The sequence below is a fragment of the Calonectris borealis genome, chromosome 2, assembly GCF_964195595.1.
Source record: "Calonectris borealis chromosome 2, bCalBor7.hap1.2, whole genome shotgun sequence".
NCBI classification, from domain to species: Eukaryota; Metazoa; Chordata; class Aves; order Procellariiformes; family Procellariidae; genus Calonectris; species Calonectris borealis.
Window position 1 is genome coordinate 165,093,051 of NC_134313.1, and position 17,417 is coordinate 165,110,467.

At 35.8% G+C, this 17,417-nt stretch overlaps 1 protein-coding gene across 1 annotated transcript in view; it reads right to left on the reverse strand.

Annotated features, from left to right (window-relative positions):
• Window positions 1-362: 362 nt before the first annotated feature.
• Window positions 363-17,417, reverse strand: part of LOC142079653 (sodium channel protein type 5 subunit alpha-like) — a 45,809-nt gene continuing 28,754 nt past the window's right edge. Inside the window, exons 18-25 of the mRNA XM_075144253.1 lie at window positions 15,037-15,229; window positions 13,450-13,547; window positions 9,181-9,435; window positions 8,198-8,251; window positions 7,095-7,236; window positions 4,982-5,082; window positions 3,915-4,179; window positions 363-2,534 (exon numbers count right to left, since the gene is read on the reverse strand). Of these exons, the coding sequence (XP_075000354.1) occupies window positions 1,384-2,534; window positions 3,915-4,179; window positions 4,982-5,082; window positions 7,095-7,236; window positions 8,198-8,251; window positions 9,181-9,435; window positions 13,450-13,547; window positions 15,037-15,229 (2,259 nt within the window). The 3' untranslated portion in view covers window positions 363-1,383. The remainder of the gene's footprint in view (window positions 2,535-3,914; window positions 4,180-4,981; window positions 5,083-7,094; window positions 7,237-8,197; window positions 8,252-9,180; window positions 9,436-13,449; window positions 13,548-15,036; window positions 15,230-17,417) is intronic.

Genomic DNA, 17,417 nt, shown 5'->3' on the forward strand with positions numbered 1-17,417 from the left:
GTAATAAAGCTAGTTCAAACCGTACTGTATCTGAACTCTAACTCTCAGCTTTCGTGTGCCTTTATTTGTCCTGCAAATAGCTTAGATTTTCCTACATCTGTCATATTTTAATAGTATTTAACAAGGTAAATGATAGTAAAAAGTGACTAATTACATTATTGTTCCTGATATTTTTGGCCTGAAAATGCTAAATCTTTTCTGATTCCCTGTAAAAAGTAAAACCTTTTCAGGTTTTTTTTTGTGCTAATAGGTAAGCTATTTTTGGAAAATTATATTACTGTGGTTCTACCCCTCTAATAACAGATTACGTCTTGTAATAAACTGAAACTGAAGATACCTCTTACAAAACAGACAAAAACGTGTTAAACATCTGCACTCTTTATTGAAGAATCTAAAATAGTCCTATTTCATTAGTGGCTCTGAGGCCACCATGACGCTTCACCTGACCAACCTAAACTGCAAAAACCCAGTAAAAGTAATATTAATACACGTTGTTCATACATGGTTTTTTTTCAGAACCAATGAAATAAATATTTCCTCTAACTTTAATAAATGTTGTCTTGTAAGATATACCATGAACTCCTTTTCAGATTACTAAGTAATACTTTCTATGGCATTTGGATGAAGTATAATAATGACATTTTATGTACAATAATTCTTAAGATTTTCTGGAAACAATACCTCTTGCATAACATCCTTTGATTTTGGTAACTATTATTATCATAATTTTCATACACTGAATGATTTAAAGAACAAGTTATATACAACTTTCAAGCACAGACATCTGAGGACGATATGTTAAATCCATTTAGGCGCACATGTAAAGACACCTCAAAAATTCTTAAGCATAAACAAATCCATTCAAAGGCACTAGGAGTAAGGTGGTCCCAAACAACACAGAAATTAGTGGCTCATTATACTCAAGTGTCTTGAGTGAGCTCTTCTACAGAAAATGAAGTAATTATTTAATTTTGCTACACTAACCAGTTTTTCAAACCAGGCTTTTTCTCTAAAGAGAAAGACATTGTTCTACCGCCTTGTGTGCTTATAAATCATATTAATTACATCTGATCTTCTACAGATTTCTTCTGTAAACACAGAAATATGAAGTAATAAAAAAAAGACAGGTGTAAAAATTAACTCACCTACTTCAGTAGCTGAGGAAAAAAAATTCCATGGTTTGATCTTCCTCTAATATTTATGACATAGTTGTTCAAATCTTAATTGTTTTAAGGAGCATTTGCAAAACTGAACAATCACAATACTTAAAGGCTGCCATCATTATTCTAAATTTAGAGTATTATGCTCCAGGATCAACATATTTTCTCCATCTGAAAATAACTGATATCAGTTTAATCAAAAATGCTGCAGCCTGGGGCAACCTTATGTGTCCACGTTATCGCTATCTGTTTCAGCAATGCCATCATAAAATAAAGGGAGAGAGATGGAAGATGTAGCCCTTGATTTATCTAGCTTCCTACCATTATTTTCATTACGCATTGATGAAATAAGACTTTTCTTCTCAAGTGTTTCTTCTTCAAAGACAGCACTGTTATAATGTTTATCACTGTGTAAGAAGGACTTATTTTTAAAAGAACGCTGCATCAAATACCTCCTGAAGGCCCTTTGAATAGTAAGAGCCGATACCTCCTCTTGTTTTCTTTTAAGGGTAGTAGTAATTGGCTTGTAAGAAACTTTAGATGGATTGGCAGCCACAAATTTTTCTTCCATGTGTAATTCAAGACCACCCAAATCCCCAGATTCTCCCAAGACCCTTTTAGTGAGAGCAAGCAAGATATCCAAGCAGTGGATCTTATCTCCACTAACTATAGGGAGGTCCAGGGATATGAGCTCAATTTTATTAGGCTTTGGAATGCGTAAGGGTTCTGCCAGAGCATCTGCAAAGTCTGAAAGAGCAGAATATTCAATAAACTGTGTTGCCTGAGGATCAAATTTTCCCCAGATCTCATAAAACATATCAAAGTCATCCTCACAAAGAGGATCTGTGCTTTCTTCAGTGGCAACACTGAAGTTCTCTAAAATGACAGCTATGTACATATTTACAACAATGAGAAATGATATAATGACATAGCTTACAAAAAATAAAATACCAACCCCCTTACTTGTGCAATTTTTTTTCTGTTCATCTGTTAAATTTAAGTTGGGAGCACACGAATCAGGTCCTTTTAACAGAGGGACCAAAAGACCATCCCAGCCAGCTGATGTTGTAATTTGGAAGAGACAGAGCATGCTACTTACAAACGTTTGAAAATTGAAAAGGTTATCAATCCCACCTTCCCAGCCAAGACAGGCAAAGTTTGTCATGCCCACAATGGCATAAATGAACATAAGCAGAAAAAGCAAAAGACCAATGTTGAACAGTGCGGGAAGAGACATCAGTAATGCAAAAAGAAGAGTTCTAAGTCCTCTAGCTTTTCGAATTAATCTCAGGATTCGGCCAATTCGTGCCAAACGAAAAATTCTCAGAAGTGTAGGAGAGAACAAAGTTCGAAAGCCTTCAGAAAGTCCAATACCTTTGAAATGAGAAAGAAAACAAAATGTTGTCAAGCCATATCCGTGAAATTCCCTATTTACGTCCATTTTGTTATATTCTATGCTTCAGGTGTTGACAGTAACATTGATCATATTACCTCCCTTTCAACAAAACATTATCACCAATACTGCAATTGCTTACAAAAGAGCTTAGGAAAAGAAAGACAAATTGTAATACCTTTAAATATTAAAGAGGTATCAAGATTATGTATAGTTTGGAAACTGCATTCTCCCAGATTTCTCTAATTCAGGGGGTGAAATTATGCATTGCTCAAGTACTTAAAAAATCCTTTTAAATCCATTCAGCTCCTGTGCTGGAAGCTATGGGGCTTGTCTCCCAGCTGCTGTCTGACTGCTGCTTCTTCTACAGGCTTAAGCCACATGCTAAATCTGAGACTTTCATTAATGCTTGGTGCTTGAATGAGACCAGAGAAGAGCAAGAAGAAAATAAAGGAAAACTGTCTTTCAGTATTTGTCCTCCCCCATACCTCATTCTATGATCCTACTACCAGAGTAATGAGTACCTCCAGCAATACAGTAGTAATGTAAATGATTACAAACAGAAGTTAGCGTTTTTCTGGGTTGCATGGGATAGCACAGGGGTACTGTGCTTAGGGACGAAGCAGAGAACTCAGATCAGGTTTTCCTTCCTGTCCTTTATTCTATGACATAACCTGAGCCTGAGTAGGAAGCGCAGACCAAATAAACTGTACAAGAAACTAAAGCTATCTATGACCCTTTATAGAGGAAATGATAAACATCTAGTTTTATTCGAAAAGCAAAACAAAACCAAGCCAATTTTCACAAATTCACAAGCAGTGGCCCAGATTTAGAATGGTGCTGAGCAATTAAATTTTCCTGAGCTTTCTAAATCAGCCCTCAGGATCTGGTTCCTTAAAAGAAAGACCTGGAAAATGAAATAAATCTTTCCCCTTTTTCATACAAATGTAAATATAATACAAATATAAAAGTATTTTTAACCTGAATTCACTTTTACTATGAAAACAATAGTTAATGTGATTACATGTAAATCGAAAGCATAAAAACATTAAGACAACAGTTTAAGCACAATAACTTAGAAAAGATGTTACTGCATTAAATTCCTATTCTGTTAATTACTCAATAAAACTCATACTTTAAAAAAAAATTGAAAACTATCCATTTACCTTTTATTACTCTGCAAAAAATCTAAGGGAAAACAAAAAGATATCCTTTTAGAAGGAATCACTTAGCATATGGTTTGAAAAAGTACAATGGATCTGGAAATTGTTTATCAGATATACGTAGTGGTTACTTCATATTGAAATTTGGCTTAGTATCGGTAAGACACATTACCTGATCTAATAACAATTGATACTTACTAACTAGTGAAAGGATCACAACAGCTAAATCAAATATGTTCCAGCCACTGGTGAAGAAGTAATGTCTTAGGGCAAGTATTTTTATGACACATTCCCCAGTAAATACTGCCACAAAAAAAAAGTTGATTTTATTAAGAACATCCTTGACGTTGTTCTGGCTATTTTCTGCCATCATAACGACCATATTTAGACAGATGAAAGTCACAACAGTAATGTCAAATGCTTTGTGTGATACTAGATCAAACAGTAATCCTTGGAACACATTCTGTGGAGGGAACGAGAAAAACTGCTTAATGCTACTTCTAAGACCCAGGCTACATTCAAATATTAATCAGTAATTTATGCTTAGAAAGAGAATTTAAGAGAACATAAATTTAACAATAAGCTTCTAGAAGCGTTTTTAGGTGATTTCTTTAGACCTTCAAAGAAAACACTCAGTACTTGGCTAAGTATTTTCAGGTATCATGCAACCACATTTCCTTAGGAAAAAAATTATACAGCAGGAAAACATTCAGAGTATATTGTGATTGCTCTTTTGATTGAAATGCTTATTAGAGCAGACATTTTAGGATAAGCAATTCTAATTAAAATGTCATAAGCAAGAAAAACTCTGAATAGTTACTATGTGAAGCCAGGCCTGGAATTAATTTAAGAAACTATAAGAACTAAAGCATAAGATTATTTAAAAGTAAATGACAGCCATGGGGCATGTACTACTCACTATTCATTCTCACCTGCAATAATCCAATCTAGTTGCAGAAGCAATATCATGCAACTTAAGAAACCAAGATCATGTTATGAATAGAAATACTTAATATGAACCTCTATAAATAGATTGTACATTTGAATAGGTGATAAATAGGCTGTAAATTTCCTTAAATTAAAACCCACAAAGAAAGACTGCAATAGATAGAATTAAGAAAAAGAGAATAAAATGTAAATACTATATTGAATGAGGAAGATGATGGGCTCTAACGTGACGTTTATTTCCAGATGCCTGGCTACTGAGTTTAAATATGGTCACCGTCTTTATATCTTCTATCATATTCTACTTAAGATGGTCTCACCAATGGTCTTGGGATAGGTTTTTGAGGTTTCTTGGATCCAAGTTTTTTTAGAGCATTATAGTACTTTTTCTGTTCCTCAGTCAAAAATAGATCTTTTCCACCTAAGTAAAGGGAAAGAATACTGTTGTTCAGCTGAAGTTTAAGCAGTCAACTAAATAAACACCAGCAAGTTTATGTAAAAAAAACGTAAGTTACAGCTGTCATGGGTAGGATCTAAGAGAGCACAGAGACAAAATGTGTCTTCACCTTTTCTTCCTTTCCCCTTGTTCTTTGAAAAGATGTACTGCAAAAAGCTGATCAGGGTTTGATCATGAAAGTCTAGTCTAGGCAGTGTTCCCGAGTCAGTTTTGTCAACTGTGAGAGCCTTTCTGAAGTTTTACAAATCTATTTCATATTTTAAAAATCATGAGACTCATCAAAAAGTAATATACTTCACATTTTTGGGAAAGGCAGGAACAGAAGTATATTGCTGGGCTAGCAAGTAAATGGAGAATTATGAATAAGCACTTTGGGATCAAGTTCTATGGGGGGTTCCTGATAATGAATTTCTGGTACTCATCTTATTACCATCTATGCCACCTGTATAACTTAGCAATAACTTTGAACTGAGTATTCAGAAGCCACTCATCATAAAAGCATTGAATGATTAGTATTTTGTAAAACAAATGTTAACGATGTTCAGTAGGGCATCTGCACTTTGAACCACTCTAGCAAGACCTCTGAAAATTCAGTTTAACTTCATTATATGGAATCGCAATGAAAATCCCCAAGCAGCAGCAAAGAAGCGAAAAAGAAAAAAATGCACACTTATAGCATGTACTGAGAAAAGAAAAAAGTGTTAAGTTCACATCAGCTTTAAGTGTTCAGGCTCATAAGCTACTTAGTCAGCATTGTTTCTGTCTGTTGGGATTCTTATAACTGGGACTTTGTTATAAAAGGAAATTATTATAGTGAAGTCGGACTGTTGTTCCTCAACCCCTACATATCCTTTCTCTGTTCAAATGCAGAGAGCAGAAGAATTTCTTGTGGGTCTTATGGCTATCTATCTCTACCAAGGGCAGTAATTCTTTGGTGTATACACTTATAAGTCAGCCTATGGAAATAACAGATGGCTCCTGTAGAGATTCTGTCTTCCAAACGTGAAGCTTGAAATTGTAAACCTCAAAATTGTAAACCTCCTGCTGGGGTCTCCTTTTGTGGTATTTTTTTAATGAGCAAGGTGCTTATTTGTTTTAAGACTTCCAAGTGGATTAATTGACTCAGCTTGCCTTGATATTCTGGATACTTTAAGCCCCTAATTAATCAGGGAGAGAACTCAACTGACAAATAAGCTTTGCACAAAGAAGTTGAAGTATACCAGTCAACCAGTTGACTGTTGCTTTTCTTTGGTTGTTCCATTTTCCATTCTAAGATTTTGCCTTCCATTTCTTACTGAATAAAAAGAACAGGGAATCTAACAATTATGAGGAGAAAAATGGAAGCAGTCAGTGCTTAATGGGCTTTAAGAAGCCTTTAAATTTCTAGACGGCCTCTTCCTGGGGCCACGGCTTGGATCTCAATGCAGAAATTTTTAAAAACCCCAGTAAATGAATTATTGACAACAGGAATTTTTAAATGCAACTAGTTTTAGAAGAAGTTCTGATTAACAAGATCTTTTCAAGTTTCTCTACCAGGAAAGCAGTGGTTACTCCTCCCATGAGCAGTAGTGTTTCTTGATTATCCTTACCACATTTGTTAGGTGTTTACTCTCAGCAAAAAGGGTTATTCTGTTCTCCAAAGTAAATCTTCAAAGCATAAGAAAATAATTCCACTCTCTGTAGCAAAGTCTATACAACTTTTTTTTGGCTTCTCTTTTCTAAAACTACCCACTTCTTCCTCCTCATCCTCCTACTTAGAACAAAATAAGGACTTGGCATGAAAATAGAATTTACAGGTAAATTACTAAAAGCTTTGAGGAAAAGGGGACTCCTATTTTCAAAACTTGGTATCTAAATATTGTTTTAAATTTCTCCAGTCAAATAGTTATCTGAAAATGTTAGACATCTAGACGTCAAACTAGCATTCACTTAATCAAATTGGATCACAGGAGATGCTGAATTAGCTCATGTAGTACTTATCTTTTTCCTTTGTTGGTTAAAATTGCTGATAACCACTCCAATGAAAAGATTCAGCATGAAGAAAGATCCAAAAATAATGAAAACCACAAAATACATATAAATGGCTAAGAACGCTTCAAACTTTGGCTGGTCATCTATCTGTTAAAAAAATCAAATCATAAAAATAATATTGGTAAAAATCAAATAATCACAGCTTTATCATTTCCAATTTATAATAACAAATCTTTGTATTGTCAGAAGGAATAAATTATTTCTACACATTTAAACCTTTATTTAGATGTATAAGTAGAACAGCTGTCTTGTTCAGTCTTGTTACTGTTTGTAAAGATAATTACAAACAAAGACATATACCCAAATCCAGCTCTAGCAAATTCTTAAGTAATAGCTAAACAGTTCCAATCAGAATTGATACTGTGAATACATAGATTAGAAAAACTCAGACTAAACATAATGGTGAACCGTCATCCTCTTGAATGCTATCCCAGACAAGAAGCAGTTTTAAAAAGCCAGCTCACTATGATCAGCTCTCCAAGGAATGATCTTTTTAATTAGCAGCTATTTCACTATATTCAAGAGTACAGCGCTTGAATGAATAAGGAAAATGTAAATCAAATTAAACATAGAAAAGTTAAAACATACTGTACTAGTGAGAGAGTGAGAAACAATCCATAGGAATGGGGAAGAATTACTAAGGATGTCAAATATAGGGAAGAAAACTTCCAGAAATAACTGCTAAACGTGCATGTCATTTTAATGCTACTGTACACATTTTAAAAAGATGGAAATTTGCTTCAGAGGCACAGTCCCTCCAAGACTTTCTGAACTCTGTTCCCAAAACAGACTTGTCCAAAACTTGCAACATCTGGCCCTCTGCATTCTCGATATAGCAGGTTTTTGTGTGGTGTTTTGACCAGTTTTCTTTTGTCTAAGTTCCAGATATTTGGTACTCCACGGATTATTGTTTCCCTGTGTAGTTTGAAGCATTCACCCACTTGTATTTCTGACTTGATATTGCAAACAAAGCTGAAAAATGAATTCTATGGGTAGAAAAGGAAAGAAGGAAAGGGAAAAAAACTAAAATTTCATTTTAGTGACGTACCTCACGTGAATCCACTGCTGCATACATAATATCCATCCAACCTTTAAAAGTTGCCTGAAAAAAATGCATTATTAAGGTTTTTATCACTAACATAAAAATAAATAAAAAAATTAGATAGAGCTAATATAAATGTGTTAAGAGTTGTGGAAAAGTGAGCAGTGTGCTATAAAAAATGTGCATCACTTCCAAAGATCTGCTTGCAAGTATGATTCACTGGAGTTTAGTAAAGAGAACAAAAAATATTATTTCCTGAAAAGAGAAAAAAATTGCCATGAATCTCGTGAAATGTGTTTTAATGTTAACTCTTGTTAAATTGAAATTTTTGTAAATTCTCTGCTTTTTGAAAAAGCAGGAAAAGTTTCAGCTTAACTAGCAAATATATCCTAAAAGGATAAAAACCATTTCTAAGAAAACAGCAAACGATTCCTTCCTGCAATTCCTAGCAACTCTGCAGAATCATAGAACACTTCGGAGGATACAGGGCAAAGAACTTCATCTAGAAAAGATACAGGGGTATCAGCCATACTTAAAAATGCCTTTCTCTCCTTTTTTGTGGTATTAGGGAGATCAATAAATTAGCATCCCAATACTTCATCACTTATATAATAAAAGAAAATATAGAAATATAAATAAACTGCATTGTGCTTTTTCTTTCTCATCCACTCTGAACTAACTTTTACTAAAGAAAATGAGAATGACTTTAAATCCGGCAACATGCAGACTATTTCAGGTTTAATATGTTAACGAAAATTAAAACAAAATTGAAAAGCCATGAAACACAGTGCTTGATTTTAACACAAGGTTGCATATGCTAATGTGTTCTTTAGGAGGAACTGAGCAGCTTATAGATACGAAAAATATTTATGGAAGCTAAAAAAATCCCAAATTTCAGTGAGATAAACAGAAGAGTAGTGATGTCCCATGGGCTGCTCAACATATTTTCTTGAAGAAAACAAAACTGAGCATGTTTTTATAGAACTTACCACTTGGAGAAGAGCCAAGTATCCCATCCCAACATTATCAAAGTTCACAGCATTATTTGTCCATGTTCCATTATAGAAAGTACAATTATATTTGTTATCAATTAGACTGATATTTCCTTTCTTGAGTGTGCATTTCCAAAATTTTTTTCCAAGTAATTTTACTCCTGCAATGTTAAATAGGAGCCAGAAGACAACACAGACGAGCAAAACGTTCAAGATTGAGGGGATAGCTCCCAAGAGTGCATTCACAACAACCTTAAAAAAATAAAAGGAATGAAAAGAATGAATTATTCACATTCAATAGAACACCTTCCCAGAAAACCACTTATTTTTTCTTCTTCTGTATCTATTGCAGATTCTCACCCATATGAAAACTAGTAGATGACAAATCTAAAGCCAGCCTTCAGCCCAACTTCAAGCTTGCCTTAACATGTACTTCTGTGGTATCTATCTTGCCTTTTTGAGGAAGGAAGAAAAACAGATGGCAACCAGAATTATCCTTGGGTAAAAGGAACACACAAAATAAGATTATGAGTCTGTAGTAGCTATGGGATCTAAAAATCAGGTATAGGGGAATGGGCTGTATGATCTGCATTTACTACAATATCATAAATAACCTTCTCTTTCATCTGGGAGGGGTTTTGTAAGGGAACAGCTTGCTCTCCATAACAAAATGAACCTCACCTAATAACCACTGGCAACTGACTGCACACAGTACATAAAGTAGAGAAGTTTGGTTTCCAGAAGACTGAGTTGTTTGGGTCAGCACTCTTCCTTCATTTAGGCTTGCTTGAGGACAAGGTGAGTGCAAACCCATAATGAGCAGTAAGCCTCTTCCAGATATGGTACCAGTGAAAATGGGATTCCAGCTTCTGGTGTCTGTGCTGGTGACGTCAAGGGACCTGACACAAGCAGTGATAAGGATTCGTATTCGCGAATCCAGCACATTGATGTTGACAGGCAGGACCAGGCTTGGTGCCCGTGGGAATTTGAGGACTATTATCTATTTCTTTTCACCATTTTTCACCACTCTGTCATGGGGCATAGTGAAAATCTCTCTGGAAATGTTTCATTGCTATCATTATGAGAGAATTCTGAGCCTTTTATCCTGGCCTTGGATAATATCCGTATACTAGAAACTCATGGAATGAAGCATGTTGGAAGGGACCTCTGAAGATCAGCTGTTCCAACATAGACCAAGTTGCTCGGCATCTTGCCCAGTCAAGTTCTGAATTTTGAAAAGGGTGGAGATTCAACAACCTTTCTGGACAATCTATTGCAATGCTATCCACCCACACTGTCATCTTTTTTCCAAGGTAGCTAATTGGAATATTCCTCACAGCCAACTCGTTCCCTCTCATTTTCTCACTGTGGGCCTAGCAGAAAACATCAGTTCCATTTCCATTAAATAGCTAAAGGCAACAATTAGATCTCTTATCTAATTAGGTCCCAATCAGATCCTCCCTTTAACCTTCTCTTCTCCAGACAGAACAAGCTCCGTTCTCGCAGCCTCTCCTCTCCAGTCCCTGACCATCTTGGTGACACTTTGCTGGACGCTCTCCAGTATGTTACTATCTTTCTTACACTGGGGAGCCCCAAACTAGACACAATACTCCCAATTCAGTCTCACGGGTACCAAAAACAATGAGTGAATTGCCTCAACATGCTGGCCAGACTCGTGCTAAAACAGCCCAATATGTGGTAGATCTTAGAATCATAGAATCATAGAATAGTTTAAAGGTCACCTAGTCCAATTCCCCCTGCCATGAGCAGGGACATCTTCAACTAGATCAGATTGCTCAGAGCCCCGTCCAACCTGACCTTGAATGTTTCCAGGGATGGAGCATCTACCACCTCTCTGGACAACCTGTTCCACTGTTTCACCACCCTCATTGCAAAAAATTTCTTCCTTATATCTAGTCTAAATCTACCCTCTTTTAGTTTAAAACCATCCCCCCTCGTCCTGTCACAACAGGCCCTGCTAGAAAGTTTGTCACCATCTTTCTTATAAGCCCCCTTTAAGTACTGACAACTTCTTTGTTGCTCTGCTGACTTACATTTAACATGTTGTCCACCCCAGGTCCTTTCCTGCAAAGCTGCTCACTTCTCAGTGTGCCACAGTTACGCGTGGTTATTCTGGCTCAGACTTTGCATTTGCTTTTGCTGAACTTCCTGAGGTTTCTGCAGCCCATATCTCCACTCTGTCAAGCTCTCATTGCAGAGCAGCCTTGCCCCCAGTGTATTAAATGCTCACCCCCGATTTGGTATCATCTGTGAACTTCCTGAGGACAATTTCTACCACATTCTTCAGGTTGTTAATTAAGTCATTAAGCAGTATTGGTCCCAGGACTGACCTCTGAGCCACTAGTAACCAGCTGCAAGTTGAACTTCATCCTGATGACCTCTGCACATGGAACCCGGCAGTTCAGCCAATTTTCTGCCTAGCTTATAGTTCATCTATCCACACCAGATATAACCAACATCTGAGACCACAGATGGCTCTTCCCTCCCTCAGGCATCTCATCATAGAAGACAATCAGGTTTGAGAGGCAAAAATTGCCCTTCCTAAATTCACTCTGGCTGTTTCTAACTGATTCCTTCTTGTCCTTCATGGCTTCCAGGATGATTTGCTCTATATTCATCCCGGGGCCTGAAGTTAGTGTCTCATCACATTCAGTGATCTAACACAGCTCAGATGATTTGCATGATACAATTTTTTACTTCTTCCCATTGACTTTAAAGATTCCAGATAGTTCGCTGTCCTGGTTTTGCTTGGGATAGAGTTAATTTTCTTCCTAGTAGCTGGTATAGTGCTGTGTTTTGGATTTGGTATGAGAATAATGTTGATAACACACTGATGTTTTAGCTGTTGCTAAGCAGTGCTTACGCTAAATCAAGGACTTCTCAGCTTCTCATGCTCTGCCGACTGAGAAGGCTGGAGATGCACAAGAACCTGGGAGGGGGCACAGCCAGGGCAGCTGACCTAAACTGGCCAAAGGGATATTCCATACCATATGACGTCATGTTCAGTATATAAACTAGGGGAAAGCTGTCTGGGGGGGCCACTGCTCGGGAACTGGCTGGGCATCGGTCAGTGGGTGGTGAGCAATTGCATTGTGCATCACTTATTTAGCATATTGTTATATATATAAAATATATATATTCTTTTATATATATATTCTTATATATATTATATATTCTTCTTCTTCTTCTTCTTCTTCTTCTTCTTCTTCTTACTATTATTTTCCCTTCCTTTTCTATCTTATTAAACTGTCTTTATCTCAACCCATGAATTTTACCTTACCTTTGTGGGTTTTTTCCCCCCAATTCTCTCCCCCATCGCACTGAGAGTGGGGAGTGAGTGAACAGCTGTGTGGTGTTTAGCTGCCTGCTGGGTTAAACCACAACATTTGCTCAAAGCAGCTTTTAAAATTAAGTTAGAAGAATCCCCTCTCCTATTAAGAAAATCCCACCTTATTTAAGTTTGAAAGGATTGTTATCTTTCAGATCCACCCTGGAGAATCTGAAATGTGGCACGTGAGCCTGTCTAGATAACTGTCAAGATGAGTTGATATAAGCACAGCAGTTTAAAGAAGGGGAATTATGAAAAGGAGTTACAAAAAGTGAATAGTTTCCACTGAAGCAATGAATTAATGAATCCATTTTTTCAGGTCCCAATTTCTTGCCTCAGGCAATGAGAAAATTAAGAAAGGACTCTGTAGCCACTACATTTCTTATACCATGAAGATTGATAAACTACAACTTTCACAGTACAGGTTTCTTCCTCACATTACAGTTTATTTTCTGTAATAACTACATATATAGCTTCTTTTCTATTGACAAATAATTAAAAATGGTTCCTATTTTTTTCAGAAGAATTTGCCAAATACACTGGATGAAATTTTTCCGTGTCTAAGATAAACCAAATAATGGGTTTCAGAAAAGTACAAGTCTAAAAAAAGTCTTGTTCAGTTTGTTCTGCAAATTGCACTGAAACTGGAAACATGGAAAAATGTTCCAGTGTTCACATTACTATACATAATCATTCCTTCTGGTAGCACATTATAATTCAATTTCCTTATTTCATTTGTATTTATAAATTTCTGTGAAAGTATTAGGTATTATTTCAAAATAACAACCATAAGATGTAAGTAGGCAACCTGAACCATCTTAATGCCATCAAGTCCCAAAACAGAGATTAAAGTTGTAATTTTCACAAAAACTTCAAATGCAGCTATTGCAAAATATGCACCCCCCCAATATCCTTACCTTTATCCCTTCAAATCTTGACAAAGCTCGTAGAGGCCTCAATGCTCTAAGAGTCCTGAGAGATTTCAGGCCACTCCCAGAGGAACAAGGCGATATGTCTTTGGAAACAGTATTTAGTCCCCAGGAAACAAATGACAGCTGCGTTCATTGTATTGAAACTGAGATTATTAAATGGTATACAAAAATTTATTTTATTTGTATCAGTAGACAATCATAGGCTGAATGTTACAGTACCTTTGACCAATAAGTCGAATGAAGAAAATACACATTCAAAGTTATCATAATATAATTTTACTTCATTCTTTCCTAGCATTTTAAAAACAACAGAATTCTTTCATTCTAATTTGAAACACTTTTTTCTCTTTTCTTTTCTTCTTTTTTTTTTTTCCAAAAACAGTTCATATAATTTTTTTGAATAGTAGTATAACAATCAAATTGGTAACTATGGTAATTTCATACACTACAAGACCAGAAAGGATTATTCAAATAAAATATTCCCATTTTCTGCATAGTTATTCCCAGAAGTGTATACAGTAATTCCTTATCATAACTTAAGATGGTGATGTGGAAACAAAAATTATTTTTAAAAGGATATCCAGTCTTCCTTTTAAATTTTCATAAGAGAGAAAATGAACTGAAAAATGAGGGGGTTTTTTTTAACTGTTCATGATTTGCCTCTTCCTTCCTATTTTAATTTGTTGTCTCATTGTCTAGCCATTTAATATTTTCATGCTTTTCCTCTGTTTTGGACAGCATTGCTATTAATATCACAGAACTGTAATTGTTAAAGTCATGCTATATGTTCTTTGTACATAGTCATAATATTAGATTTTTCTGTTGAAATTTCCTACTAGTTCACAACTTTCAATGCTAACTAGTCAGAGGCTATCAAACCGCTACTTTGACATTACTAGAAGTCAGCTGTTTAGATGCCCTTATTTTAAAATATTTAACTTCAGTATCTTCCCAGTGTATTGTTGATAAGCAAAAATATTTCATTTTTATATGGCAAGATTTTATTATTTAACTTTGTCTGAATTCAGAATAAATATGTATATATTGAACACTGCACTTCCTCCATCACACTATTGATGATTTCAGCATTTCTTTTTATAGCTATATAAAGGACTGCTAGGATTTCTTTGGTTGCAAAGCAAAATACATTTTCCTACGTCTTTAACTCTCTGGAAAATGATTTTTCAAACAATACTTTTCAACTCCCTTTACCATCTAAATTTCTTCTCCTTTAAGGAAGCAACTCTACTTTTTTCTGTTTCAGCAGCTTCGCATTTTCCTGTCATCTTAAATAATTTATTTTAGTTTTATTTCTGATCGCTAATTGCACTCCCTCTCTACACTCAGAAAGGTTTTTATAACCAACATGGTCCTCAATGACAGTGATGCCTAATAAAATTTTCTTAAGCTACTTCTGATTATTACTTACAATTTCCATTTAAATTTGTCCTAAAGTCTCTTTTGATTGCAATTTTTTTCAGCTTTTGGAAACTTTGACACTTGTGTTTATTCATGGTCAGATTTTACACGTGGTTCTCTATATAGAAAATATCAAAATTCAAAATGTAAGACAATTTAATGTAATACTTACACACACGATGATGAAGTCAAGACAACACCAGGCATTTGTGAAGTAACTGTGCAAACCACAAGCTACCCATTTCAGAAGCATTTCCATAAAAAAGATGTAGGTAAATATTTCATCAGCATAATCCAGGAGCATTTTCACTTTTTTCCTCTCCTGCAGGTGAATATCTTCAAATGCCTGGAATTTCAGAATTTAGTTTTTAAACAGTTCAGTAGTTTTATGGAAAATTATTTTAAATTGCACAAGAATACACAGTTTGGCTTATTATAACCATTTCATATTAAATTATGGGCAACCACCACTTAGTTTTATGCTTAGAAGTAAAAACCTAAATTGTAAAATGAGTACAATCTCATTTTCAGGTTGGTTGAAAAATCACATACTTTCAGTTGTTCACGCTTAACACTTTTTCCAAAAATATCTGATGAGGGTCAACTGTGGCTATCAAAAATCTTGGCTTCCCAGGGTAGTGGATAATTTCAAAGGTGTTGGTCTAAAATTCTTCATAATGAAGCTTGAATTAAACACATTAACCACTGTCTTTCAGACCTAGACCTTCCAAAGGAGTCATCTTTAGTCAGCCTGCACAGTTGTAATACAGATATGAAAAAATATGACAAACACCTTATCTGCAACTGTTCATTTGTGAAGTTTCACATTTTTTCACCTAAACCTTGACATTACTTTGATGTCAGTAAGGGTTTAGGAAAATGTTTTATTGATTGCTGTAGTTTACATTATTGTTCGCTTATGTTTAATGTATTTGCCCCTTGCTAATTTATTTTAAGTTTTTGATATTGCCGATCTATTCCCAATTCCTTTTAACACCTTGCATTATTTCCTTAGCAAGACTCTGGCTATGTCTTTATTCTTCCTTTCATCCATTTCTCCCCACCTTATAGCTCCACCTCCACTTCATTTCTCTTTTGCTGCCAACATTTCTAATGATCTATCCATCCATTTTCACCACCACTATTTCCCCCTTACAAATCCATGTCTGTCATTACTTTTACTTAAACCTTTTCTTACTTATGTAGATATATCAGAAGCCACCCTGTACCACATCCTTTCCCACACCCCATAATTCCTAAATATAAATTACTCAATCTCCTCTGGTCTCCTTCTCTTCCACACTCTGTCTCAAGAGCTCAACGTGTCTCTAGAGCACATCAGGGCATTTAACAACTTCCCTTTCTCTTATCCTCATTCAAATCTGTGTCCCCTCCTCTGACACTGTCTCTGCAGCTGCTTTCTGTCTTATTTCAACGAGTGAAAAAGTTGAAATGAGAAGTTTAAGCGTCTGTCCTCTCAAGAGGAATACACCATCTCACATCCTTGGAATGTCGGAACACAACATCTTTGTTTTATAGAAGAGCAAATGAAGCGTAGAGAGATCAATTCATTTGCCCAAAGTCACATGGCTGTAGTCTGTGACAAACGTCAGGAACCAAACAGAGGGTGTCAAAACTTTAATCCATATTCAGTTTCAATCTACATCAGATCTTCACTTAACAGCTCCTTACCTGACTATGAAATCTCTTATTCTGCTATTATTTGTTATTAAGCTCATTAACACCCTCTAAGGAAATATCAGGCTGTGTTACATGGGAGACCGACCCAGATGGTCCACAGACCTTTGGTTCAGGGGAGCATGGTAGCAAAGACACCTCAATGGTTTTGCAAGGATTAGCTCAGCTACAGGGGGCCTTTACAGTTACAAGTTATCACCAGTCACATTAAACCATTAAATGTTTCTTGCAGAAACACCTGAGTGCCTCTGCTATGTGTCTCCAGTGCTTTGGCAGAAGATGATTATTTAGGTATTGTAGCAGACCTGATTTGCTCCCATGTATTTATGACATGCTAAACTCAGTCTAAAAGGCCACCGATAAGGGTGAGCAGGAGCACAAGCAGGTATTTAGATCAAGTGAGACCTGAAACAATAAACTCATGTAAAATCATTGCTGTGTTTCCGTTTTATATTCCCACTGAAAAAACATGGGGCAGAGATGCTCTTATGTATAGTTACAACAATCTGGTAAAACTTATGCACTCCTGCTCTGCAGTGTAAGAAAACAGTAGTACTGCTTCTGGAGCTAAGTGGTCTTTGAAGCAGTGGTCATTCAATTGTGCTACAATTAGGAGAAATGTCTACAGAGCGGAGCTGTCACTGTGTCCACAGGACTAGTAATTTGACTATGGGTAATTGAGAACTCCCAGCATTCATGTACATAAACCTATTTACCATTTCCTATCTTTTTTCTGAGCAAGTTTGAAAGTTAGTGTTGTCTTTTTCACTGTTTAACCTTGACTACCTTGACTTCCATCTACTAGTCAAATCACTCATTCATTAGCAGGGATGCTC